Genomic DNA, 27,650 nt, shown 5'->3' with positions numbered 1-27,650 from the left:
ATGGATGGGGATGGAGGGTGATGGAGGGATGGATGGGGATGGAGGTGGAGGGAGGGATGGATGGGGATGGAGGGTGATGGAGGCATGGATGGGGATGCAGGGAGAAGGAGGGATGGAGGGAGATGCAGGGAGATGCAGGGAGGAGAGTAATGGATGGAGGTGGAGGGAGGAGAGAGATTGAGAGAGATGGACGGAGACGGAGGGAGTATAGAGATAGAGGGAGATGGAGGGATGGATGGAGGGGATGGAGGGGGATAGACGGGGCGAGATGGAGGGAGGAGAGAGATGGGGGGATGAATGGAGATGGAGGAAAATCGAGGGAGATGGAGGGAGATGGAGGGAGGAGAGAGATAAGAATGGAGGGGATGGAGGGACATGTGAGTTTTAATACATATGCGCGATGCAAGCAAAGTCTTCTGAACTCATGACTACACACGCACCTGTGTGCGTGTGTAGTCACTTCTCCGTGTGTGCGCAAGTGCGTGTGGAGAGCAGTAGCACAGCGATTGGCGCGCTGTGCTACGAACCTGATGACCACGAGTTCGATTATCGCTTCCCCTCGGTCGATTCAACCTCAAATGCATACCCTGGTACCGATGCGTCGACATCGCCACGAGGGAGGCAAAGGTGGCCGGGCATGCACCGTTCTTTTTCAGTGGAGGAAATTCCACATTCCATTGGCAGGGACCAATTTAAATTCCAGCAGCATGGATGATGATGATGATGATGATGACGGCGACCATGGAAATTTCATTTGAGTGTCGGCGATTGAGTAGTCAGTGGGGAGCCGTGGCACAGTGGTTAGCGCACTGCACGCTACGGACTCCCGCGTCCGGAGTTCGATTTTCGCTCACCATTTAACACGTGTGACCAAATGTCTGAACTTGTCCTTGCACTCCCCCTAGGGCACCATGGCGGCGAGATGTTAACTACCTCGCCTGGTATACAGGAGGTCTTCGTTTCAATCCCAACCCTGATGCCTGTATATTTGGAATTTCCATGCCCTCCCCGTGAGCACGCGGTATTTTCTGCGGATCCTCCGGTTGTTCCCTCCACATTTAGAATCAACAACGTCACGCGTTGAGAGTATCTTTGGCTGCCGTCAATTTCCGCATGGTAAGCCACTTTGTTGAGCGAACATCTGTGAAACATGAGCCATGCAGCTCACTGGGCCTTACCTGGTAAAATAAAAAAAAATAGTTTATAGACTCGGCGGTAAATGAGCAGCTACCTGGTGTGGTGTGTCAACGTCGCCACTGGGAGAGACAAAGGCGGACGGGCGTGGCGCTGGCCGCAACACCACCGCCCATCGCGCGCCACGCTGATCTTCATGGGCGCTCGCCACCAGCACTCGCCCCAGCATCCTGCGAAGCCTATCCCGTGTATATTTAGTGTTGTTTGGGTCATCAGGCAGTGGTCGTGGTTGCATGGGGGCACGTGGCAGTTTGCGTGCTGCACCACGAACCTGGCGACCCGAGTTCGATTGCCTCTCACGGCCACCAAAACCAGAATGTTTGAGAATGTGAATTTGTGTGAGTGTGCATCTGTGCGTGCGTGAGTGTTTGTCTTTTTTGTCGTCTGGGTGTGGGGAGCGGCGGTGGAGCGGTACTGCGCTCCGAACCGAGTTCGATTCCCGCTCACGGCCAACGCCAGTGACGATCATCTGAGCCGGTTCCGGGAGCTCCCCTAGGCCGATTCAGCCTCAAATCAAGTACCTAGTGCCGATGTGTAAACATCGCCACAAGGGAGACAAAGGCGGCCGGGCGTTGTGCTGCCCACCCACCTCCCTCGTGTACCGTGCCGGCCTTCATAGGCACTCGCTAACAGCACTTGCCCCAAAAGTCAGTTGAGGCTATGGTGGGGGGCGGTCTTTTTCTTTGTGATGTCCTTATCGTAGCGCGAGCTTACTTTGAAGGCAGAGCAGCCACCCTCGCCATTGAGATGTTAAAGAATCTCTCTCTCCTCTCTCCTCTCTCTGTCACTGCCGGGCGTCGTGAGTGCGCGAGCCCTGTGCCGGATCGATGCCGGGGACCCCGTGCCGGTGCAATTGCCAAGACGCTGACATTAGTAAAGACAAAATCCAACCACACACACACCCCCCTCTCTTCTACCCCACCACCCCCGCGCCAACCAACACCCCTATCACAACACCCCTACCCCAACACCCCTACCCCAACACCCCTACCCCAACACCCCTACCCCAACACCCCTACCACAACACCCCTACCACAACACCCCTACCCCAACACCCCGACCACAACACCGCAACACCCCTACCCAAACACCCCTACCCCAACACCCCTACCCCAACACCCCAACACCCCTATCCCAATACCCCTACCCCAACACCCCTACCCCAACACCCCTACCCCAACACCCCTACCCCAACACCCCTACCCCAACACCCGTACCCCAACATCCGTACCCCAACACCCCTACCCCAACACCCCTACCCCAATACCCCTACCCCAACACCCCTATCCCAATACTCCTACCCCAACACCCCTACCCCAACACCTGTACCCCAACACCCCTTCCCCAACACCCCTATCCCAATACCCCTACCCCAACACCCCTACCGCAATACCCTTAACCTATACCCGTACCCCAATACCCCTATCCCAATACCCCTACCCCAACACCCCTACCCCAATATCGCTACCCCAATAACCCAATCCCACAACCTCTACTTCAACACGCTACTTCAGCCTCATATCCCCTGTGAAATATCTGCTCACCACTCACACAACACCTACCATAGACCCATATACACTCAACAGACTTATTATCTCCCATACTCAATGTACTCACCACGCACACACACCTCCCATACGCCCATATTTTTTAGATTTGTATTTTACCAGGTAAGGCCCCACTGAGCTACGTAGCTCGTTTTTCAGAGGCGACCTGGCCACAAACGATAGCTCAACCAAGTGGCTCATCACGTGGAAATGTATTGCAGCCAAATACTCTAAATGCACGTTGATAATTATTAATGTGGAGGGGAAAACCAGAGGACCCAGAGACAAATCCACGCGAACACGGTGAGAGAGAGAGAGACACGCAAACTCCAAATATATTCACAGCAGGTGCCGGGGTCGGGGTCGAACCCATGCACTCCTGTAGACCAGGCGAGGTAGTTAACATCTCCTAGCCACCGTGATGATGATGATGAGAGAGAGAGAGACACGCAAACTCCAAATATACAGCAGCAGGTGTCAGGGTCGGGGTCGAACCCATGCACTCCTGTAGACCAGGCGAGGTAGTTAACATCTCCTAGCCACCGTGATGATGATGATGAGGGAGAGAGAGACACGCAAACTCCAAATATACAGCAGCAGGCGTCAGGGTCGGGATCGAACCCACGACCTCCTCGGCACAGAATCACCCGTCAAAGCATCAATTCTTTACGATTTGTAAACATTCACACCTCGATCTGTTGTGCTAACCTTGCCCCCAGTACCGGTGATCTCACCACCGCATCGATGCTCACCCCTCGTTCGCAACCCTGTAGAGCCAGCGGTGAAAATTCCACATTCCCATGACGGGATGGGGTCGAGTATATCAAATTCTACCGCTGTTGAATTTGCCCTCGCGCACAAAGCGGTACTCATTTTATCGACACTCCCACCCGCGGAGGAAGGGATGATGATGGGCCGAGTCAACCCACCGCCCCACCAACTCTACGTGCCGATGCACCGCCCGGCCCGTTACATCATCGGATATTGGGGGAGCAGATATGGGAATGTGGAGTGGGGCGGGGGGGGGGGGGGAGGGGCGGTTGCGGTGTAGGAGGGGGGGGGGGGCTTGTGGGGGGGACGAGCAGGCGTCGATGGAATTGACGGGGAGGGGGCGGCGTTGACGAGGCGAGAAAATTGGAGGAGGAATCCATTTCCCTAAAGAAGCAAAGTAATCGGCGGAGGAGTCCGGGGTGTGCGACAGTAATCTGATTACGCTGTCCATTACGGTCGCATTACGGGGGAGTCCGCCGCGGGGTCCGCAACACCTCAGGGATTGCCTCTTCCCCGCCGCTGCTATCGCTGCGGGCCCCCCCCCACCCCCCCCCGGGGTCGGGATGTGGTGACGCCAGAGCAGCAAGTGAATTACAGCTCGCACTCACACACTCACTCGCACACTCACACACTCACACACGCACTCACACACGCACACACACGCACTCACGCACTCACGCACTCACGCACTCGCACACTCGCACACTCGCACACGCACACACACTCGCACACTCACGCACTCACGCACTCACACACGCACTCACACACGCACTCACGCACTCGCACACTCACGCACTCGCACACTCACGCACACTCACGCACTCACGCACTCGCGCACTCGCGCACTCGCGCACTCGCACACTCGCACACTCGCACACTCGCACACTCGCACACTCGCACACTCACTCACGCACGCACAGAGACAAAGATCCCCTGTTTAGCCTCGGCAGGCTTTTGGGGAAAGTGCCATTGGCGAGTAGCACCTATGAAGGCCGGCACGGCGCACGAGGGGGGTGGGTGGGCAGCACCACGCTCGGCCGCCTTTGTCTCTCCAGTGGTGATGTTTACGCACCGCACCAGGTACTCATTTTGAGGACCAGAACCGGCACAGTTAATCGTCACCGGTGTTGGCCGTGAGCGGGAATTGAACTCGGGTAGCCGGGTTCGTAGCGCAGCGCGCTAACCGCTACACCACCGCTCCTCCCCACGCTCGCACACTCACACACGCGTGCACAAAGACAGAGATCCCCCGTCCAGCCTCAGCAGTGTGTAAGGACAAGTCCTGCTGTTAGTAAGCACTGGGACACGAGGGGATTGGTGTCGCCAGGGCACGCCCAGCCACCTTTGTCTCCCCAGTGCCGATGTTTTGCTGTTATCGCACTTAAGTGCAGAGTCGACACCTTAGGGGGGAGGCCCAGGACCGATTGGTTAAGATATTTGACACTGATGTTGGCCGTGAGCACACACACGCACGTGTGTGCATGTATAAACGCGCACACGCAGTCACTCACGCACACACGCACAAACACACGAACACACACACGCACTTACACAAAGGAACTCATTGGCCCAACAACAACCACCATTCGCGATTAAGTGGCGATAACGTCACCGCGACGCTTGTGCCAGGCTATGTGCACGTGTAGCCTTAACAGACTTGTTGGGGCAAGTGCCGTTAGCGAGCACCTATGAAGGCCGGCACGGCACACGAGGGGGTGGGTGGCCAACACCACGCCCGGCCGCCTTTGTCTCCCCAGTGACGATGTTTACACACCGCACCAGGTACACACACACACACAGTGGCAGTGCGAGCCACCGCCATTGATCGGGAGTAATTTATAGAACGGCAAAATAAATTTTAGAACAGCAAAATCGACCTAGGGGGCGAGGGGAGCCTCTGGGGACCGCTTCAGACAATCGTCGCCGGTGGCCGTGAGCGGGAATCGAACTCGGGTCGCCGTGTTCGCAGCGCAGCGGCGCTAACCCGCCGCTCCACCGCTCTCCCCCCACACACACACACACACGCGTGCGTGTATATAGTCAAAGAAAATCATATTAAAAAACAAAACCGGGGGGGCGGCGGTGGCGGCGGTGGCAGGGAAATAACTTTCGTAAAAAAAAAAAACGTGCTTGCCGGTCGCAAAATTGGCGATTGAGTCGAGAGCGTGTGCGGCGCGTGGTGTCAGCGGAAGCAGCGGGCGTTATTGATGCCCTCGCTTGGGAGGGGGGGAGCTGGAGGAGGAGGAGGAGGAGGAGGAGGAGGTCGTATCTCATCCAGGCACGCATCACACGCCCGCTGATGGCGGCGGCGGCGGCGGCGGCGGTCGTGGTGGAGTTGCCGGCGGCGTGGATGGTGCGGCTGGTGGCGCCGGTGGTGGCGCCGGTGGTGGCGGCGGTGCTGCCCTTGTGAGCGGTGGCGCTGCGGTTAGCACGCCGGGCCGCGCTGCGCTGTGCTGCGAACCCGGCCGTGACCCCGAGGTTCCGTTCCCCGCTCGCGGTCGCCCACGCCGGTGATGATTATCGGAACCAGTCTTTGAGCTTCCCCTGGGGCAGCTCGGCCTCAAATGAGTACCTGGGGGAGACAAAGGCGGCCGGGCGAGGTGCTGGCCACCCACCCCCTCCTTTGCTGTTCCGGCCTTCATAGGTGCTTCTCGTTAACAGCCCTCGCCCCCGACAGTCTGTTAAGGCTACACGGGGGATCTTTATCTTTACTGATGGTTAAGGTGGTAGTGCTCTGGCCTGTACAAGTACCACGGTGACGTCACCACCACTTAGTGGCGTCCGGCGGTTGTTGTGATTGGTGCTGTGGTAATGCTGCTGCTGCTGGTGATGTGGTGGTGGTGGTAGTAGTGGCAGTGGCGCTTGTGATTTTGCTGTGGTAATGCTGATGGTGGTTCACGTGGTGGTGATGGTGGTGGTTGTTCGAATGCGCTCGTCATACTGGTGGTAGCAATCATGACGCTGGTGCTATTGCTACAGATGGTGCTGATGCTGATGAACACTTGCTGGTGCTGGTGACGGTTGTCATGGTGATGATGCTGATGAACACTTGCTGGTGCTGGTGACGGTTGTCATGGTGATGGTGCTGATGCTGATGAACACTTGCTGGTGCTGGTGACGGTTGTCATGGTGATGGTGCTGATGCTGATGAACACTTGCTGGTGCTGGTGACGGTTGTCATGGTGATGGTGCTGATGCTGATGAACACTTGCTGGTGCTGGTGACGGTTGTCATGGTGATGGTGCTGATGCTGATGAACACTTGCTGGTGCTGGTGATGGTTGTCATGGTGATGGTGCTGATGCTGATGAACACTTGCTGATGCTGGTGACGGTTGTCATGGTGATGGTGCTGATGCTGATGAACACTTGCTGGTGCTGGTGACGGTTGTCATGGTGATGGTGCTGATGCTGATGAACACTTGCTGGTGCTGGTGACGGTTGTCATGGTGATGGTTTCGCTGATGCTCAGTGGCAGACCTAAGAATGATGATGAGCGGGGATGGGGGGTAAGGGGAGTAATGGTGGGGTGGGGGGGGGGGGGCAAGCACTTCCTGCTTGAGACCCCAAAAAGGAGTCTCTAAAACATTGCGAAATGGCCACCCAAAGTCCTCTAGGTCCACCTTTGCTGCTGTGGCCCGTGTTTATATATATATATTTCGCGGGAAACAACGGAAGAGGGCAGAGAGGAGCGGACGCTCACAACAACGAGCGACGCCACCGGGGGATCGCGGGAAACGGGGCGAGTCGGCACAGTGGGGGGCTCCTGCGTCCGTCCCGTGACCCTCCCTCCTGCCCAGCGGCGACACTTGGACGCTTCGCGCGGCAGCCTCGGAGCGCACCTAGCATGGCACGGGCGCCGCGGTGACGGCGGCGGCGGCTGTTGTTGTTTGTTGTTGTTGTTGTTTGGGGTTGAGCGAGGGTGTGGGGGTGGAGCGCTGTACGGGGGGCGGGGGGGGGCCCTGCTGAATTGGCGCGGGCACTGCTGGCGGAGCGGAAATTGTTGGCGGCTGCCTCCCACCTCCCCACCCCCGAGTTCTTGGTGTAAATTAGGCGTTGATGGATGTCGGTGCTCGGCCGAGGCCGGCAACCCGGTGCGCCTGGCGACAGCCGCTCGCGCGTGCGTGAACATGTGTTTTTGTGGGGAGCGGTGGTGCAGCGGTTAGCGCGCTCGCGCGCTCGCGCGCCTCACTGCGCTTTTACGAACCCGACGACCCGAGTTCGATTCCTGCTCACGGGGGGCACCAGCGGCGGGCGGCGATTATCTGAACCGGTTCCTTGGTCGGCTCGGCCTCAAGTGAGTTAGCCCGGTGTGGTGTGTAGTAAACATCGCCACTGGGGAGACAAAGGTGGCCGGGCGTTATGCCGCCCAGTCGCCCACCTCGTGTGCCGTGCTGGCCTTCATAGGCGCTGCTCGCTAACGGCACTCGACCGTGCAGCCTTTTAAGGCCTCACGGGGGATCTTTGTCTCTTGTTTAAAGTTCGCGCATATGTGTGTCAGCGTGTGAGGATGCGTGTACATGTCGCAATTGCTTCTGCGTGCGTGATCATGTACGCGTGTTTTGCGTGTGCGCGTGTGGGGAGCGGTAGTGCGGTGATTAGCGCGCTGCGCTACGAATCCGGCGACCCGAGTTCGATAGCGGGGGGCGACCAATCGGTTCGGCGAAAATTTGAATCGGTTTTCCCCCTAGGTCGACTCAGCCTGAAATTAGTACCTGGCGTTGCGTGTAAATATCAGCGCGATCCTGGTCACCCACCGCCTCATCTGCAGGCCTTCGTAGCTGCCCGCTAGCAGCACTTGCCTCAACAGTCTGTTAAGGCTACAGGGGGGATCTTTGTCATTGTTTGTGCGGCTGGGGGGTTGGGGGTGGAGCCAGGAGGCTGAGTGCTTGGCCTTGAGTCTCAGATGTTGTTCCACACACACACACGGCAACACACGCGCACACACAAAGGTAAAGATGCCCCGGATTGCCTTTCACAGACTGAAGGGGCAAGTGATGTTAGTCAGCAACCAATGAAGGCTGAGTGGCAAGCACTACATCCGGCCGCCTTTGTCTCACCAGTGGCGATGTTTACACACTCATTTAAGGCTGAGTCCACCACGGGGAGGCCCAGCACCGGTTCAATACGTACGGAAGCACATGCGCTATGTACACACATTTTTACACGCACAGACTCGCGTAGACATACGTAGACACACACACGCGTGCACGCTAAAAACATACACGGTCAATCCATCGCGCGCTTTCAGATGCGCTTCTGCGGCCGTCTGGAACGCTCTTCCTTCCGAAATCAGGAAGCCACTGGAGCTATGGACTTTTTAAAAATAATCTCGATTGACCAACTCATTTCTTTAGAACTGCTTATAGCGTTCAATTTGTTGTCCTTCCGCCGCACCTCCGATTAGCACAGTTGGCTCCATAATGTGCGAAAGAAGTTCAGCATGCATACATACAAACAAACGCACACGGAAGCGCACTCGCACACAACATGTGTAAAGGAGTTCCAGCCGGATGAGTCTTGAACTTCATCCTCGTGCCGTCTTTCCCGCGCAGCGCGTCACACATCAGGAAGTCCGTTCAAGCGCTCCGAGAACCCCCTTCTTATCCTCCCCTTTCTAGTCTCTTTACCACCCTTTCCCGAACTTTCCACGACTCTCGACCAATCCCCCTCTTCGGTTCCCCCCCCGCCCCCGTAACGGTCTCCCAACCGACCCCTCGTCTCCGTTTAGTTTTCCCTGACGACCAATCCGATTTGAGCGGCTCTCCAAATTCAAATCCGATTGGGCGCGCCGCCCTACGCCTTTGGTGGCCCCTCGCCCAATGAGAGTCGAGCGCGCCCTTCGAACTCACGAGGCGAGTGGCTGGGTCCACGCCCGGCCACCTTTGTCTCCCTCGTGGCGATGTCGACCGAGGGGAAGCGATAATCGAACTCGTGGTCGTCAGCTTTGTAGCGCAGCGCGCCAATCGCTGCACTGGCGCTCTCCACACGCAACTGGCACACACAGAGACGAGACGGGCACACAGAGACGAGTCGTGCACACACACACAGACACACACACAGACACACACAGACACAGACACACACACACAGACACACACAGACACACACACACAGACGAGTCGGGCACACAGACACACACACACAGACACACACACACAGACACACACAGACACAGACACACACACACAGACACACACAGACACACACACACAGAGATGAGTCGGACACACACACACAGAGATGAGTCGGACACACACACTCGTGCGTGCGTAGTCGCGAGTTCGGCAGACTCTGCTTGCATCAGGAATATGTGTTAAAACGAACGAAAGTTTACATGCGTACAATGTACACGAGGCGTATATACGCAGCGCCTAAAGCTACCGTCCACACTACCGAACCCCGAGTGCCTGTGACCCCGCCGCTCCTTACAGCTCCTCCTCGGATTCCCCCCACCCCCCTCTATCTCTCTGCCCCGTGATCCGTCACACCCACGCGCGCCCAGCGGGGCGATGCCCCGTCAAGATCGCAACATCTCTATCGGACTCCTCACCTAACGAGGCGTAATCACTTATCTCCCCTGCCAGCGCTTCTCTCGGCACGCTGCGAAGATGTTAACTACCTCTCCCGGTGTGCAGGAGGTCGTGGGTTCGATCCCGACGACTGCTGCTGTGTATTTGGAGTTTTGCGGTGTTTTCTCTCTCTCTCTCTCCCCGTGGTCGCGTGGATTTTTATCCGGGTCCTCCGGTTTTTACCCCCCGTATTTATAATCAACATCACACGTTTAGAGTATTTGGCTGCAATACATTTCCACGTGACGGTAAGCCACTTTCGTTGAGCCATCATTTGTGATAGCCAGGTCGCTTCTGAAAAAGGGCTACGTAGCTCAGTGGGCCTTCCCTGGTAAAATAAAAATAGTTAAAAGTGGACTACTTTGTAGTAATCCACTATAATGCATGAGTAATCCACTCATGCATTATACAATTTGCAAGGTTATCGGCGATTTTATATCTGTGCTTGTATGTGCGTATGATGTCTGCACGCGGTAGTGTAGCGGTTAGCGCGCTCCGCTATGCTCCTCGTGAACCAAGTTCAATTCCCGGTGCTGGGCCTCTCCTACTCAGCCTCCATTGAGTACCTGGTGTGCTGTGTAAAACGTCGGCACTCGGGAGACAAAGGCGGCCGGGCGTGGTGCTGGCCACCCACCCCCTTCGTGTGCCATGCCGGCCTCCGTAGATGCTCGCTTAACAGCGTCTGTCCCCACAGTCTGTTAAGGTTATCAGGGGCATCTGTGTCTTTTTGTATGGATCGAACTACAAAACAGATTCAAAGATCGCGCATATAGCCTTAACGGACTTTTAGGGCAAGTGCTGTGAGCGAGTGGCACCTAGGAGGGTTGACACGGCACACGAAGGGGCGAGTGGCCAGCACCACGCCCGGACGCCTTTGTCTCCCGAGTGCCGACGTTTTCACACCACATCAGGTGCTCATTTTGAGGCCGAGTCGATCTAGGGGAGGGAGGCCCACAACCGGTTCAGATAATCGTCGGCGCTGTTGCCCGTGACCGGGAATCGAACTCGGGGCAGCACAGCTCGCTAACCGCTACGCTATCACTGCAAAGGCAAAGTTCCCCCGTGTAGCCTCAGCAGGCTGTTGGAGCAGGTGCTGTTAGCGAGCAGCGCCCGGGGGAGGACGGCGCGGCACACGCGGACGCGTCAGTGGCCAGCGCCACGCCCGACACAACACGCACACGCACGCACGCACGTGCACGCAGTCATGCGTGTGGCCGACACTTAACCACTTATTTATTGAGCTTCGTACACACACACACAAATACATATATGCAATAACCTGCTCGTCGGCCGAGTACAAGCGGTCGCGGCGAGCCGCATCGATCGGCGGTGGGAGATCGATGCCAAAGAGGGGGTTGGGGGGGGGGGGGCTTCCTTTTGCCACGTGATGCTCCGGTTCGGGGCGTCATCACAATAATGATCGTTGTCGTCCTCGTCGCATTACACGCGGCCGGGCGGGAGGGCGAGCGAGCCAGCCGCCTGTGTAATGACCAAATTACTTGACTTGGCGTTGGGGTGGGGGGGGGGTCTGAACTCGAGAAGGGGGGCGGGTTAAGGGGGGGGGGGGTAGCTGAAAGGAGGGGGGAGGGTGGCTGATACACATGCACGCACGTACGTACGCACGCACGCGCGGGTAAACGCACGCAGACGCGAGCAGGGAGATGCTTTTACAGGAAGCGTTGAACGCCTAGATTTGGGTGCGGAGCGTTGGTGCGGTGGCAGTGCACGTGCCTCGCAGCAAGGAGAGGCGGGCCCGGGTTCGATTTGCGATTCGGGTCGCCTATCTGCGTTGGGTTTGTGTGCGTTCTCCCTCTCTGTTCGGCAGAGTGTGAGAGTGTGTGTGGCTGTCAGGGCATGTGCTCGCAAACAGCACGTGCCTCAACAGTCTGTTAAGCCAATGTTGGGGATCTTTGTCTTTGTGTACGGGTGCGAGTGGGGTAGTGGTTAGCGCGCTGCGCTACAAACACAGCGACTCGAGTTCGATTCCCGCTCACTGGCACCAGCACCAGTGACGATTAGCTGAACCGGTCCTGGGTCTCTCCTAAGTCGACTCAGCCTCAAATGAGTACCCCTGGCGCGGTGTGTAAACATCGCAGCGAGGGAGACCAAGGCGGGCCAAGCCCGGTGCTGGCCACCCACCCCTTCGTGTGTGACTTGCCGGCCTGCATAGATGCTCCTCGCTAACAGCACTTGCCCCAGCAGTCTGTTTTATTTTATTTTACCAGATAAAGCCAACTGTGCTATATTGCTCGTTTTTCAGAAGCGACCTGGCCACAAATAATAGCTGAAGAAAATTGCTTATCACGTGAAAATTTATACGGGCCAAATACTCTAAACGCGTGTTTCTAAATATGGAGGGAAAAGTCGGAGGACCCGGAGAAAAATCCACGCGACCACGGGGAGAGAGAGAGAGAGACACGCAAACTCCAAATATACAGCAGGCGTCAGGGTCGGGATCGAACCCACAACCTCTTGCATACCAGGCAAGGGAGTTAACCTCTTGCCACCATGGCGGATCTTTGTCTTTACCTGTGTGTGTGTGTGCATGTGTGTGTGTGTGCGTGCATGCGGTACTTTGGTTCCACAGTCCCTGGCGTGCCACGCAAGCCCTGGGTGCTGGGCAGGATCACCGAGAAGGAGTACTGCCAGGCCAAGAAGGTGAACTCTCACCCCGCACACGTGATAGACGTTGTCTAGACATCTCCCCCTCCCCTCCCCAGTGCTCACCACTGAACTCTCACCCCGCACACGTGATAGACGTTGTCTAGACATCTCCTCCTCCCCCTCCCCTCCCCAGTGCTCACCACTAAGTCCCACATGCGGCTCTTGAAATGTTGAGTTTTGTACCGATTTCGCGTTTTTTTTAGTTTCCTACCCCTGCGCGTGGAATTACGATGGGCGATCTGTGTGCATATCTCTGGATGGCTTCTGATCTGTGCAGATATCTGGCTGTCTATTTGAATGGTTTCTGACTTGAGCAGATATTTGGCTGTCTATTTCATTGGCCTCTGACCTGTGCAGATACCTGGCTGTCTATTTGAATGGCCTCTGACTTGAGTGGAAATATTTGGCAATCTGAATGGCCTCTGACCTGTGCGGATATCTGGCTCTTTATCTGAATGGCCTCTGACCTGTCCGGATATCAGGCTGTCTATCTGAAATGGCCTCTGACCTGTCTGGATATCTGGCTGTCTATCTGAATGGCCCTTTGACCTGTGTTGATATCTGGCTGTCTATCTGAAAGGCCTCTGATCTGTGTGGCTATCTGGCTGTCTATCTGCATGGCCTATGACCTGTGTGGATATCTGGCCGTCTATCTGCATAGCCTCTTACCTGTGTGGATATCTGGCTGGCTATCTGAATGGCCTCTGACCTGTGTGGATATCTGGCTGTCTATCTGAATGGCCCTCTGACCTGTGTGGATTTCTGGCTGTCTATCTGCATGGCCTCTGACCTGTGTGGATATCCGGCTGTCTATCTGCATGGCCTCTGACTTGAGAGAATATCCGTCTGCCTGAATGGCCTCTGACCTGTGTGGATATCTGGCAGTCCAGTCACCGGCTAGACAACTCTCGCGGACGTTCCCTGCTCCCGCTCTCTCATCTGCCTGCGACGGTGCTGGTGGGCGTTTGTGATGGGGGATGGTGTGGTGTGGGTGCTTCGCCCTCTAGAGCTATTGATCATGCGCGGGGGTGGACCGGGGGGGGTTTGGCAGGTGGAGTGGGAGGGGGAAAGTGCCCAGTGACCGCGATTAAAAGGAACAGCGCGATGGAGCTCGTGGGCCCGTGACACATCGTGGGTTTTACGGAGCCGACCGCACGGTCCTCTTTGCGGTCTCTTTGGTGGTGGTGGTGGTGGTTGTTGTTGTTTGTTGTTGTTGTTGTGGGCGATGGGGCGTTCCCTTACGGCATTGGTCAGCCCCCGCCGGCCGTGAACATCGGAAAGTCAATCGAGTTCAGAGCGGCAGCGGCTTTTTGAACGAACCGGCCGCCGGCCGCCAAACTACCCCCTTGCTGTACTGCCCCGTGCACGATTCGTCTCCCGTGTGGACCGCTTTACAGTCGATCGCCGGGGGTCATGCGTCGGAGGTCTCTGCGTGTGTGGTGGGGGCGGGGGTGGGGGGAGCCTGTGGCGTTGTGAACCCTGGCGAACCGAGTTCGATTCCCCCATAATAGAGGTTTTTTTGGGTCAGATCGCGTCAATATATAAATGTTGTGTCGTTAAAACCCGCCACCACCCGACACGGCCAACTAGTAAGGGTTGTCACGCGAACAGAACGTGGCCAATTCGTCACTGGTACAGCACTAACCGGTGTGCTGGAGAGCCAAGCCACAACATTTACAATCTGCAGTACGACGTTTCGACAGTAATTACAACCAGCTTCATCAGGCGACAGCCAGATTCCCCCGCTCGCACCCACCAATGCCTTGCTGGCAATTTTCTCAACCGGTCTTGGACATCCGCTAGGTCGACTCGGCCTCAAATGAGTACCCGATGTGTACTGGGGAGACAAAGGTGGCCGGCACGTGGTGTGGGCCACACCACCCCGCTCGTGTGCCGTGTCCGGCCTTCACAGGTGCTGTTCGGTAACAGCCCTTGCCCCAACAGTCTGTTCAAGTCTTTGTGTTCGTGCATGTATGTCGATTCAAGTTCATTTAGTTTATCCAGGCGAGAAGAGAGCACGATGAGTTTCATGAGCAAGAGTCACCTGGGAGTGTACGTACATGCGTGTTAATGTATGGACGTATGTAGATGTGTGTATATATGTATGTATGCATGTGTGTACATACATATCTGTGCATGTATGTATCTGTGTATGTCCGTACATGTGTATGTACTGGGTATGCACGTACGTATGTGTGTACATATCTGTGCGGGTGCGTGCGCGTTCATATGCGTACGTGTGCACGATGCGTGCGTGCACATACTTGTGCATGTACACGCGCGTGCGCGTGCGCGTGCGTGTGTGCGTGTCCATTACGTTTCCACCCCTAGGCCCAAAACCGCTTCCGCGTCCCGGTGGGGACCAAGTTCTACCGGGTCAAGGCCGAGCCGTGGGGCCGCCGGAGCTCCGTCGGGCGGTCCACGCCGCCACATCCACCGCCACCGCAACCGCCACAGGCGGACGCGGCCTCGGGCTCCTCGCTCGCTGGGCCCACCGTCGGCGGCGGCCCTGGGGCGGACGACTTCCCCGCCCTAGGGGGCCACCCCCTCCCCTAGGGCGGCCACCACCTCCTCCTGCCCTCGCCGCCACCGCCATCGCCTCGCCTCCTCCCCGGCCCGCGAGCCCCGCGTGTGGCCCAGGTGCGGGCCGTGAAGGTCACGACCGGCCCCCTGTCCGGTTGTCGCGGTCGAGATTTATTTTTGGTGGAATTGTCAAATCGGCGGGTCGGGGGGAGGTGGTGGGTCCAGAGTCGGTGTCTTCACGGATGCCAGGCTTGTGCCGTCACTTCCTTCCGTCTGCCGGATCTCGCGACGGCGACGGCGATGGCGAAGTCCCACGTTGTGCTACGCTTCGTCTGGATCTCTGGGAGTTCCGTGCATCGCACCTCGTCGCTCGTTCGGATTGACAGCTTGTCGATCGTAATCGCAACCTTCCCCCTTCCCCCCCCACCCCGTGTTGGATTGGTCAAAAGTCGTTTGGCGGGCACTTTCCAATTGGCTAAACTGAGTCCCCGAAACCTCCCCCCCCCCCCCCCTCCTGTGGGCTCGGGCTCCACCCCCAAAGCTTCAAGCTGAGACGAACAGAATGGGAACGTATTCCGGAATCGATTTATATACGTTAAAAAAAATAATCATCATGAGGCGTCCGGCTTTTACTTTATTTTGCATGAGCGTCTGCGGGCATGCTCGCGCACGTGTGCATGTGTGCTCTATATGCACGTGCGTCCACACGCGTACGTGCGCGCGTGTCAATCCCTAGGCCCAATCCTGGAATTGATTCCCAAATCGTTTTTATTTTTCTAAATCCGTTGATTGAGATTGTCCTCCGCAAAAAAACAAAATGAAGCGAAGCCGTCTTAACTATCGAGCGAACGCGTGAATGCACAACTGAACAAGCATCTCGTTAATTTAACTTCGTAAAAGTATTGTTCGATCAGGGGTGCGACGATTACCCTCATCCCCAGCAATCCGACGATCCAGGGTCCGCGGTTTGATTCCAGGTACACGGTATTTTTTTCATATGTGTTTTTTCCCGCCATGAATTGCTAGCACATCCGGTGGCTGCAGGGGGGTTTGCATGAACGCGCCACCCGTGCCGACAGCTCACAACCCGTGGTTTCGCGCGCGCGCGATGCCATGCCATTGAGATGTCGTAACATCCCGGGTCGTGTAAAGCGACTGCAGCATGTGGGCAAGGCCAAGCCGAGGCAAGGGTCACAACAAGGGTCACAACAAGGGTTATAACAAGAGAAGAAGTGGCTCTGTGGGATCTAAGCCAGTGGTCAGCATCCTCTGAGTTGACATAGCCATTGTGAATCTCCCCACCCCCCCCCCCCTCCCTCCCAAGACAGACCTTGTCCCAGGGGTACGAAGCCAGGTTCTTTCCACTGCTGGCTCAGCGACTCTTCACGTGGCCGTTACATGAACCTCCTGAAAATATTCATGAAGAAAACAATCCAGACCCGAGGGGGCTCTGACCAAGGATATGGAGCCTCTCTCCGGCATTGCCATTATGAACCCGCCGGGAGAGAGAGAGAGAGAGACACGGGAGAGAGATTCGGGAGAGACAGGGCCGTTGCGAACCCCTCTGTGTGTGTGTGTGTGGGGGAGAGAGAGAGAGAGACACGGGAGAGAGATTCGGGAGAGACAGGGCCGTTGCGAACCCCTCTGTGTGTGTGTGGGGAGAGAGAGAGAGAGAGAGACGCGCGTGACCACAGAGGACATCAATTCGTGGGCAGAAAATATAAAGAGAATCCATCTGGCAAGATGGAACAAGCGCCAGAGATTGTGGCGTGCGTGCACCATGCACGCCACCCGCACCACACACGCGCGCTCCGTCCTGCACACAAATTGCGGGACGGATCTCAGCCGCCGCATCCTCCGCAGCCAGAACGGTGCCACGCCTCTCCCCTGCCTCCCTCCGTCGGTCCTGAGCTAGCAGTGGAAATTCCATATTACCGTGACATGACGTGACCCCTCTCCTCCCCCCCCCCCCCCCCCCCCAATTCTGCTCGAGTTGATATTCGGAAAGAAAGTGAGAGAAACCCAGGCTCGTGAATCGAAATCGGTGTCTCCGACACGGCCCCCTTCTCTCGAGTGAAACTGAAAGAGACCCAGACCCAGCGGTCCGACTCGGGCTCTTGGCGTGTTGACATCACCTTTATTGTGAACCCCACCAAGAGATTTGAGAATGAACCCGAGACCCAGATGCAGCAATTGAACCCCCGGTTCTCGGCATCTCCGACACGGCGATCATGGAAACAGCCCAAGACAGAGAGAGACCCAGACCCAGGGATCAGACCCAGGGATCAGACCCAGGTGCTCGGCCTAGTGTCGCGAAAATCTCGTGCCAGGGTGACTCTGTGAGCCAGCGGAAATCGGATCTGTTTGGAGGTCTTTGAACTGTTTGGTGGAAATTTCACGTTCACATGGCAGGGGCCAGGTTCACTTTCTGTAAGGATGGTAACACTGCTGCCTAGGGGGAAGGGAGAGAGAGCGGAGGAGGAGGAGGCGGCGGTGGTGGAGGTGGGAGTTGATGGGTTGTGCAGTTATTTTGGCTTCGTTATTTTGCTGTTCTAAAATTACTCCCAATCAATCGCCATGGCTTGCGGTGCTGCTGTGCGTGCGTGTGTGAATGTGTGTACGTGCGCCCGGTTGTGTGCGAGTGTATCTGTGAGAGCGTGTGTCTGTGCGAGTGTATTTGTGCGTGAGAATGTGTATTTGTGCGAGTACGTTTGTGTGTGTGTGTGTCTTTTTTGAGTCTGGGTGTGGGAGCGGTAGTGTAGTGGTTAGCGCGCTGCGCTACAAACCCGGCGACCCGGGTTCGATTCCCATTCATGGCCAACACCGGTGACATATCTGCACGGGTCCTGGGCCTCTCCTAGGTTGACTCAGCCTAAAACCAGTACCTGGTGCGGTGTGTAAACATCGCCACTGGGGAGACAAAGGCGGTCGGGCGTGGTGCTGGCCATCCACCCGCTCGTGTGCTGTGCCAGCCTTCAAACGTGCTCGCCAATGGCATTTGCCCCAATAGTTTGTTGAAGGCTATCCGGGGGATCTTTGTCTTTGCAGTATGCGTGTGTGTGTGTATCTATAATCTGTCTGTTTTGTGCACGCGATATCGATACATATTTGGGTGTTTTAAATTTTGATTTAAAGCTTTCGTGACTGCAGGGATTCATATTCTTGGTTTCTTTCGGTAAAGTCACCACGTAGAAGGGAAACAATAAAATAATACAAATCGAAAAGAATAAAATTCTCACGATGTTTCGACTGCAACACAAGCAATCATCATCAGGTGTGAAAACCACAGCAAGAAAATTGACTTTACCGAAAGAACCAAGAATATATATTTGGGTGTGTGTGAACTCTTGTCTTGAGTGGATGTGTGATATGTTTGTTTTTGTCTCTGAGGTTTGAGTGACACGAGGATGCCTGTGATCTTTGTGTGTGTGTGTGTTCTGATCTCAAGACTCTTGCAGGAGGGTCCTGCCAGGCTTTCCGTGTGTGTGAGCCGTGTTACCTGTGTGTGTGTGTGAGCCCTGTTACCTGTGTGTGTGTGAGAGCCGTGTTACCTGTGTGTGTGTGTGAGCCGTGTAACATGTGTGTGTGAGCCGTGTTACCTGTGTGTGTGTGTGTGAACCGTGTTACCTGTGTGTGTGTGAGCCGTGTTACCTGTGTGTGTGTGAGCCGTGTTACTTGTGTGTGTGTGAGCCGTATGACCTGTGTGTGTGTGAGCCCTGTTACCTGTGTGTGTGTGAGCCGTGTGACCTGTGTGTGTGTGAGCCGTGTGACCTGTGTGTGTGTGAGCCGTGTTACCTGTGTGTGTGTGAGTCGTGTGACCTGTGTTTGTGTGAGCCGTGTTACCTGTGTGTGTGAGCCGTGTTACCTGTGTGTGTGTGAGCCCTGTTACCTGTGTGTGTGAGCCGTGTGACCTGTGTGCGTGAGCCGTGTTACCTGTGTGTGTGTGTGTGTGAGCCGTGTTACCTGTGTGTGTGTGAACCGTGTTACCTGTGTTTGTGTGAGCCGTGTTACCTGTGTGTATGAGCCGTGTTACCTGTGTGTGTGTGTGAGCCCTGTTACCTGTGTGTGTGAACCGTGTTACCTGTGTGTGTGTGTGAGCCGTGTGACCTGTGTGTGTGAGCCGTGTTACCTGTGTGTGTGTGTGAGCCGTGTTACCTGTGTGTGTGTGTGAGCCGTGTTACCTGTGTGTGTGTGAACCGTGTTACCTGTGTTTGTGTGAGCCGTGTGACCTGTGTTTGTGTGAGCCGTGTTACCTGTGTGTGTGAGCCGTGTTACCTGTGTGTGTGTGTGAGCCGTGTTACCTGTGTGTGTGTGAACCGTGTTACCTGTGTGTGTGTGAGCCGTGTGACCTGTGTGTGTGTGTGAGCCGTGTTACCTGTGTGTGTGTGTGAGCCCTGTTACCTGTGTGTGTGTGAACCGTGTTACCTGTGTGTGTGTGTGTGAGCCGTGTGACCTGTGTGTGTGTGAGCCGTGTTACCTGTGTGTGTGTGTGAGCCGTGTGACCTGTGTTTGTGTGAGCCGTGTGACCTGTGTTTGTGTGAGCCGTGTTACCTGTGTGTGTGTGTGTGTGAACCGTGCTACCTGTGTGTGTGTGAGCCGTGTGACCTGTGTGTGTGAGTCGTGTTACCTGTGTGTGTGTGTGTGAGCCGTGTTACCTGTGTGTGTGTGAGCCCTGTTACCTGTGTGTGTGAGCCCTGTTACCTGTGTGTGTGTGTGAACCGTGTTACCTGTGTGTGTGTGTGTGAGCCGTGTGACCTGTGTGTGTGTGAGCCGTGTGACCTGTGTGTGTGTGAGCCGTGTTTCCTGTGTGTGTGTGAGCCGTGTTTCCTGTGTGTGTGTGTGTGAGCCGTGTGATCTGTGTGTGTGTGAACCGTGTTACCTCTGTGTGTGTGAGTCGTGTGACCTGTGTTTGTGTGAGCCGTGTTACCTGTGTGTGTGTGTGAGCCGTGTTACCTGTGATACCATCAGTAGGCCTGGGCTCTGGGTCGTTCTTCGTGCTTTTGGAGTACCTGACCCTCTGCTCACGATCATTAAGGACCTTCATGATGGTGAGCGGGCCCGGGTAAAACTACGTGGCCGGGAGTCAGAGCCATTCCCTGTACACCTTGGGGTGCGACAGGGATGTCCTCTGGCTCCCACATTATTTAACATCTATTTTGACCACGTAGTTCGTGAAGCCTTCAATAGCTGTACCAGGGGAATCTCCATATGGTACAGATATAATGGGAGGCTAATCGATGCCCGGGTGCGGTCAAGGGATGGCTCCCTATTGCTCAACCACGTTATGTATGCTGATGACTTGGTAATAGCTGCTCAGTCAGAGGAGGAGTTGGAGACGCTGCTGCTGAGACTGGAGCATGCCACTAAGAGGTGGGGCCTTACCATCAGCCCCACCAAAACTAAGCACCTGCCTGGGTATTTTGTACCATCGGACACTCCACCCCCACAACTCCCAATCGGTGATGGGGCAGTTGTGGAGAGAGTGGAGAGTTTCCCATACCTGGGCAGTGTGCTTATGACTGGCTCCAGTTTAACAGCAGAGGTCTCACTCCGAATCAGTCGAGCGGCAATATCTTTTCATCGGTTGCGTAACGCTGTGTGGAAGCTACCTGGTCTGTCGCTCCGCACTAAGCTTCAGGTCTTCTCGGCCACGGTCATTCCCTCCCTTCTCTATGCTTGCGAAACGTGGACCCCCCTAATGGAACATCTTCGCCGGTTAGAAACATTTAGGCTGGCCTGCCTACGATCCATCCTGGGTTTAACCAGACTGGATTGTGTGAGGAGCTCACAAATCCTTGAAAGATCTGGGCAGGGTCCCATCGGTGAGCTCCTCCGGCAGGCAAGGCTGCGATGGCTGGGTCATGTAGCCCGCATGCCCAGCCACCGCATGCCGAAACAGCTTTTGTTTGGCCGGATTGAGGGGGCTAAGCGGGCGCGGCACGGGCTAGAGAAGAGATGGAGTGATGTGGTACAGGAGGACGTGGAGCTGAGTGGACTTGCCGATGACTGGTACCAGCGGTGTCAAGATCGGCCTCTGTGGAGGAGGCTCGTGAAGGATGCTACTGGGCAGTTGGAGGCAGTCGCCCTCCAACAACAACGGAGGGCGGAGGAGCGACGCTCACAACAGCGAGCGGAGCGCCGGGTGGCTAAAGCACAGCAGGTTGGCACAGTAGGGGGCACAGGTGGTGCATCAGCCAGTCATCTCAGTCAGTCGACCCGTGGCACCTGGGTCTGCCCCGTGACCTCCTGCCAGCGGGCGTTCGACACTTCACGTGGCCTCAGGGTGCACATAGCCTGGCACAAGCGTCGTGGTGACGTCACCGCCACTTAGTGGCGAATGGCGGTTGTTGTTGTTGTTGTTGCCGTGTTACCTGTGTGTGTGTGTGAGCCGTGTGACCTGTGTGTGTATGATCCATTTGACCTATTTGTGTGTGAGCCTTCTGACCTGTGTGTATGTGTGTTTGTGTGAGCCTTCTGACCTGTGTGTATGTATATGCGAGAGCTGTGTGTATGTATCTTGAACGTCTTTCGCACCATACATAGCCAACCGTCGTGTGTGTGTGTGAGAGAGAGAGAGAGTGGTGTGTCCTGTGTGTGTGTGAGAACCATCTATGCAGCACACGTTGTTACTTATGGACCCACCGACCCTAATTCTCTCCCCGCCGCTGCCTCCGGTCAAATAACATTTCGTGGTGCTGCACAGCGATGGTCATGCGTTTTGATGTTGCAAACACGTCCAAGTATTATTGTTATTAAGCCGTTTTACCCGTTCCAAAGGAATGGTTAAGCTGCCTACAACCTCGCGGCTGTTCCCGACGACTCTCATTGTTATCATTGCACTTTACAGAGCGATGCGCGCGTGCATGTGCGTGTTTGTTTTCCCGTCAACGCGGGGTTCCGCACCTGAGCAGGGCGCCCCGCAAAGCGCCCCTCAGTCGGCGTCTGAGCGAGCGGTTGCGCGGCCAGGGGCGTGGACGGCGCCGGCCGGCGGTCCAAGCGAGCCGCCGGCCGGCGTCGCGGCAAACCGAGTCGCCGGCGGCCCCGCCAGCGACTCGGTTTGCGATCGGACCGAGTTGCAAGCAGCCGAGCCCTCGGGGGCGTTTGAAGCCGGCCACAATGCCGACGTCCGCGCACAAGCGACTCGACGCGGTTGCACCCGACCCCCGAGGGTTCGGGGCGAGAGGCCGGTGCGGCCCCGGTTGCGTGCGGCCCCAGTTGCCCGCGCGACCAAGTTGCTGCACGGCCGAGCTGCGTGCGACCAGGTTGCGCGGCCGTGTGACCAGGTTGCGCGGGTATGTAACCAAGTTGCATGCAACCGAGTTGCACGTAACCAAATTGCGTGCAACTGGCCGGCAACTTGGGTCCCATGCAACTGATGGCCCAGGCGTGGTCCCGGCTTAAGGTATATATATATGTATACCTGCGAGCTCCGCCGGCGAATGTTAATTGGGATGTTTTATTCTCTCTGTGTTGGTGCTGGTTGTTGCCGCCACTGCGTGCGTTATATCCCCGGTTTGTTTATTTCTCCAGCGTCGTTCCGCCCTCTGGAGCGGCCTCTTGTGCAGGGTCTCTTCCTCCAGCAGTGGCCCGTGCGTAGGCGAGCACTCGCAGGGCTGCGCCTTTACCCCTCCTGCATCAATAGTCGATCTCGGCTGTTCACTCAGCCTGGTTCAACCCCCCCCCCCCCTCGTGTCGACACAGTTCTGCGGAGCAAAAACTCGCTCGGGCTCGGGTGACCCGGACAGCGATTGCAGGTCCTGCGAGTTTTTCCTGTCAACTCGGTTTTCCCGTCGACGGCGCGATAATTCGCTCGGAAGCATTGCTTCTTGTTGTTGGCGGTGGTGGTGATGGCACGCAAAGTGAGTTGAACGAGTGGTCGAACAATCGCCTTGCGCTGCCCCCCCCCCCCAGGAAGTAATTCGCCCCCCATTGGTTTCGCTCACGAGTTTGCGCGAAATCGCGTTTCTGTTCCGCCAAACGGAATCTGGAAGATTTGCCGAGTTAATTGGAATTGCGGATAAATTTACAGAGGGCTCCCCCCAACGGCGCATCGGGCCCCTTCCCCTCCTCGCCTCCCTTGTCCCGACGGAGACCACGGCCTGGTCTCTCGTCGACGGAGACCACGGCCTGGTCTCTAGTCGACAAGAGACCACGGCCTTGTGCCTTGTCAACGGAGACCACGGCCTGGTCTCTAGTCGACAAGACACCAGGCCGTGGTCTCTTGTCGACTAGAGACCAGGCCGTGGTCTCTCGTCGACAAGACACCAGGCCGTGGTCTCTAGTCGACAAGAGACCACGGCCTGGTCTCCGTCGACTAGAGACCAGGCCGTGGTCTCTAGTCGACTAGAGACCACGGCCTGGTCTCCGTCGACTAGAGACCAGGCCGTGGTCTCTAGTCGACTAGAGACCACGGCCTGGTCTCCGTCGACAAGAGACCACGGCCTGGTTTTTTTTTTCTTGTCGCGTCGTCGTCGTCGCCAATTTGCCATCGGGCCCAGAGCCTCCAGGAGACGTTTTGCCTTTTCATCCTCGAACACTCGGCGGGGTTTTTGTTGTTGTCGCTGCTGCTTCGTTTCACTCTTCCCAACGCACCGTTTGGGCGACGGGCGTCCGACGTTTCGCCGCGCCCGCCGGGGACAGGTCTTCAGTCGGGAACTGTGAACTCAAGTCTCGCACGCCGGAGACGCGCGGCACAAAACCGCAAAGAAGACAAAAAAAGAGACACGCACGGTAGCATTGTTGTTATTGTTTGTTGTTTCTTCTTCTATCCGTTCAGAGTTGCGTTTGAAATGAACGGCAATGGCACGTGTCGCTTCGGGAGACGATTACAAATCCCCGGCCTGCGTTATTTCTTTTTTGAACGCTACATACCGAGTTGTTGATGAATTTCGTTGCCAGCTGTTATTTCCGATTGTGCCGCTGTTTATCGTTCTCATTTCGATGGGGGGGGGGGGGGGTTTGGGGGGGCCACGGACGTTTCAACTTCATCACACGGGGGAGACGGCCCTAGAAAGGTGAGCCCCCTGACGGACCCTTGGCGATAGATCACAGGGTACGAGTGAGATACGAAGGTACCTACGTGGGCTGTGAAAAGGTCCCTGGGTGGTGGTGGCGGCGGCAGCAGTGGCTGCGTTGCACGTGGCTGCCCCCATTGTCCTGTGTGTGGAGGGGTTAGTGGATCACCGCAGCACTGATGCTGTGAGGTGCCATTCCCCTGGCTCGCCAGGAGAATGCGGGTACATCAAAGAAGTGAACTGACATCGCCTTGTCCCATCTGCACGGGGATAGAGCGTTGCCCCCTCGCACTCGTGGGTTTTCTCCGGGTTGCTCCGAATCCACCTCCCGCGTGTAAAATGTAACACTCGTCACTATTTGGCTGGAAAGATCTTAACATTTAGAGAAACGCAGAGCGATTGTTGGTGTAGCCGGCTCACTTTTACGAACACGACTCGTCACGGAGTCGTGTTTCGGTTATTTTAGTTTGCGCTCTTCCCTCAAAAGACACTTCCCCCCCCCCCCAAGCTGGCCCCACGACCCCCTTAATCTCCCGCTCATAACCACCACCATTCCTGTCCGCTCTCCACAATCTCATTACATGGCTACCACTCGTTCCACAATCATTCAATCCATTCATCATTTACTGTCATCAATTTTGCTCGTACCTAATTCACGCATCACAGGTTCGCTCCATTACTTATAATAATGCAAATGTATGATGCGCATTCCCTCCTAGGATCCCAATGCGCAATGCATTAAACATCAGTGAAACATAAAACAGAGCCAGAGGGCCAACCAAACCGAACGAAAGGGGGAAGATGGGTTTTCAAAGCAGACTTAAATCTTATCTACCGGCTCCGATTGCCCGATGTCAAGTCGGGCACAGGGCGTTCCATAGCTTGGGTCTGCCACGCTAGCAAAATCCCCGATCGCCATAAGAGCTCCGCTTAGACCTGGGAGTTGCTGAGCAGTTGGAGATCGGAATATCTTATTCCTCTCATCGTATTGTGTTTCTCTCCACCGTTGGATTCACACGTTGTGCCGTTCTTCATTCTCCGTGAAGCGCATTGGCCAAGGCGCTGTGGAAATTCCGCCGAGACAAGATCTGGGTATCTTTGTTGGTCAACGCGATGAACCCTCCGCCACCTGACGCAGCCAAACAAATCGGTCGTCATCTGGGACGGCTGTGCCGTTCGATAGGGATTCTTTCAAGGTAACCAGTTACGTTGAAACGCCAAGGGAATATATTCTGCTATCTTTATAGATTTTTTTTGTGTGTGTATATAGAGAGCGCCTTATTCCAGAGGTGCTTAACAAATTAACTGCATGTTAAGCTTCCTTCGCACCGTACGTAGCCAACCGTGCTGATCGGAGGTTCGGCAGATGATAGTGGTTGTACAATTATAAGATTGTGGTTGAGATGAAGAGTGGGCTGATTGAAAGTGGTGGTGGTGGTGTCGCTATGGTGACAGGAGAACAGGTGGGAGTGGTTAAGGAGTGGTTGGAGTAGTGATAGGGGTTAGGGTCGTGATAGTGGTAGGGGTAGTTATAGGGGTTGGGATAGTGATAGGGGTTGGGGTAGTGATAGGGGTTGGCGTAGTAATAGGGGTTAGGGTCGTGATAGTGGTAGGGGTAGTTATAGTGGTTGGGATAGTGATAGGGGTTGGGATAGTGATAGTGGTATGGGTAGTGATAGGGGTTGGGGTAGTGATAGGGGTTGGGGTAGTTAAAGGGGTTGGGGTAGTGTTAGGTGTTGGGGCAGTGATAGGGGTTGGGGCAGTGGTAGGGGTTGAGTAGTGGTAGGGGTTGGGGCAGTGGTAGGGGTTGGGGTAGTGGTAGGTGTTGGGGCAGTGATAGTAGTTGGGGTAGTGGCAGGGGTTGAGTAGTGGTAGGGGTTGCGGTAGTGGTAGGGGTTGGGGCAGTGGCAGGGGTTGAGTAGTGGTAGGGGTTGGGGTAGTGATAGGTGTTAAGGTAGTGGTAGGGGTTGGGGCAGTGGTAGGGGTTGAGTAGTGGTAGGGGTCGACCTGGTCGAAGCTGGGACCAGGGGCAGGGAGTAGTAGCAGGATGAGGATGATGATGGGCTAGGGGAGAAGAGATGGGGGCTGTTTTAAGGAAGGAATGGATGCAGGTTAGTCGAGATGATCGTGTAGCTAACCGTTGCATACTTAGTCAAATAAAGGTGAATTGTTCTCGATACTTGACAGTTCCGTGTATTCCCTTGCTATTCAGCGCAACCGGTTACATGGAGAGAAAAAAAAAGCAACCCCGACAGCAATCGGTACAGATGTCCAGGCGTCATCTTGATGTGTGTGGCCGTGTCGGGTGTGGGGGGTGCACAGCTGTTAACTGACAAAATATACCCACGTGGTCTGACCCAAAGCACGAACTACCAATCGTAATAGGGGCGCCACGGTGGCTAGGAGATGTCGACTACCTCGCCTGGTATACAGGAGGTCGTGGGTTCGATCCCGACCCTGACGCCTGCTGTGTATTTGGAGTTTGCGTGCCCTATCTCCCCGATGTCGCGTGGATTCTTCTCCAAATCCTACGGTTTTCACCTCCGCATTTAGAATCACGCGTTTCGAGTATTCGGTTGCAATACATTTCCACGTGATAAACCACTTAATTGAGCTATCAATTGTGGCCAGGTTGCTTCTGAAAATGAGCTACGTAGCTACGGTGAGCCGCACCTGGTAAAATACAAAATCCTTCAGTGTAGGTGTAATGTTGGTCGTTACAGCCAAGGTGTGAAATTAACCAATCATGATCCTGAACTCGACCGGGCAGCCCATGTTAAGAACTGTGTGACATTTTGTGTTTTCTCACCTTGGCCCTGCCCAACCACCGGTCTTCCCGCGAAGGCGTCATCACGTTGAGGTGCAGATTTATCACCCAGAGGGCGTCAGCGTTGGTCCAACGTTGCATGGTTTGTTTTTCCTGAGCAAGTTGCCAGTGAATATGAAATGTGGTCGCATCCGTTGGGCCTAACGTTGGTGCCAACGCGCTCCCAAGTTCACCGGGCACATCGTGGCTGTTTCAGGATGTTATTCCACGGCATCGGGTTACAGGGACTCCTCTACTTACAAACGAGTTAGGTTCCAGAGGCCTGTTCGTAAGTCGATTTGTTCGCAAGTCCCAACTTTACTCCTGTCGATTGCCAACGTGTTACGGCGTCCACACTAAACACGGGGGAATGGCTTTAAAAAAATTGTATAATATTCTGTAGATGTAGATGCCACTGGCCTCTTCACGTTCCGTAGATATAGATGCCACTGGTTCTTCACGTTCTGCAGATGTAGATGCCACTGGTTCTTCACGTTCTGCAGAGGGAGATGCCACTGGTTCTTCACGTTCTGCAGATGTAGATGCCACTGGTTCTTCACG

The 27,650-nt window shown here is 55.7% G+C and overlaps 1 protein-coding gene and 1 long non-coding RNA gene across 2 annotated transcripts in view; one reads left to right on the top strand and one right to left on the bottom strand.

The window, feature by feature from the left end:
- Window positions 1-19,029, top strand: part of LOC116951368 (uncharacterized) — a 117,812-nt gene extending 98,783 nt beyond the window's left edge. The window contains exons 25-26 of the mRNA XM_076073822.1: window positions 12,670-12,740; window positions 15,078-19,029. Of these exons, the coding sequence (XP_075929937.1) occupies window positions 12,670-12,740; window positions 15,078-15,302 (296 nt within the window). The 3' untranslated portion in view covers window positions 15,303-19,029. The remainder of the gene's footprint in view (window positions 1-12,669; window positions 12,741-15,077) is intronic.
- A 766-nt stretch (window positions 19,030-19,795) lies between these two features.
- Window positions 19,796-22,000, bottom strand: LOC142930807 (uncharacterized). Its single transcript, XR_012946779.1, has 3 exons — window positions 21,641-22,000; window positions 20,173-20,222; window positions 19,796-19,924 (listed from the first exon to the last, which is right to left on the bottom strand). It is a non-coding gene; the product is annotated as an uncharacterized LOC142930807 (long non-coding RNA).
- Window positions 22,001-27,650: the final 5,650 nt, after the last annotated feature.

Source organism: Petromyzon marinus, chromosome 43 (genome assembly GCF_048934315.1).
Source record: "Petromyzon marinus isolate PM22_M1 ecotype Great Lakes invasive population chromosome 43, UKy_Petmar_22M1.pri1.0, whole genome shotgun sequence".
Classification (NCBI taxonomy): domain Eukaryota; kingdom Metazoa; phylum Chordata; class Hyperoartia; order Petromyzontiformes; family Petromyzontidae; genus Petromyzon; species Petromyzon marinus.
Note: the sequence above shows the minus strand (reverse complement) of the source record. Positions and strands in the feature narration are given on the sequence as shown.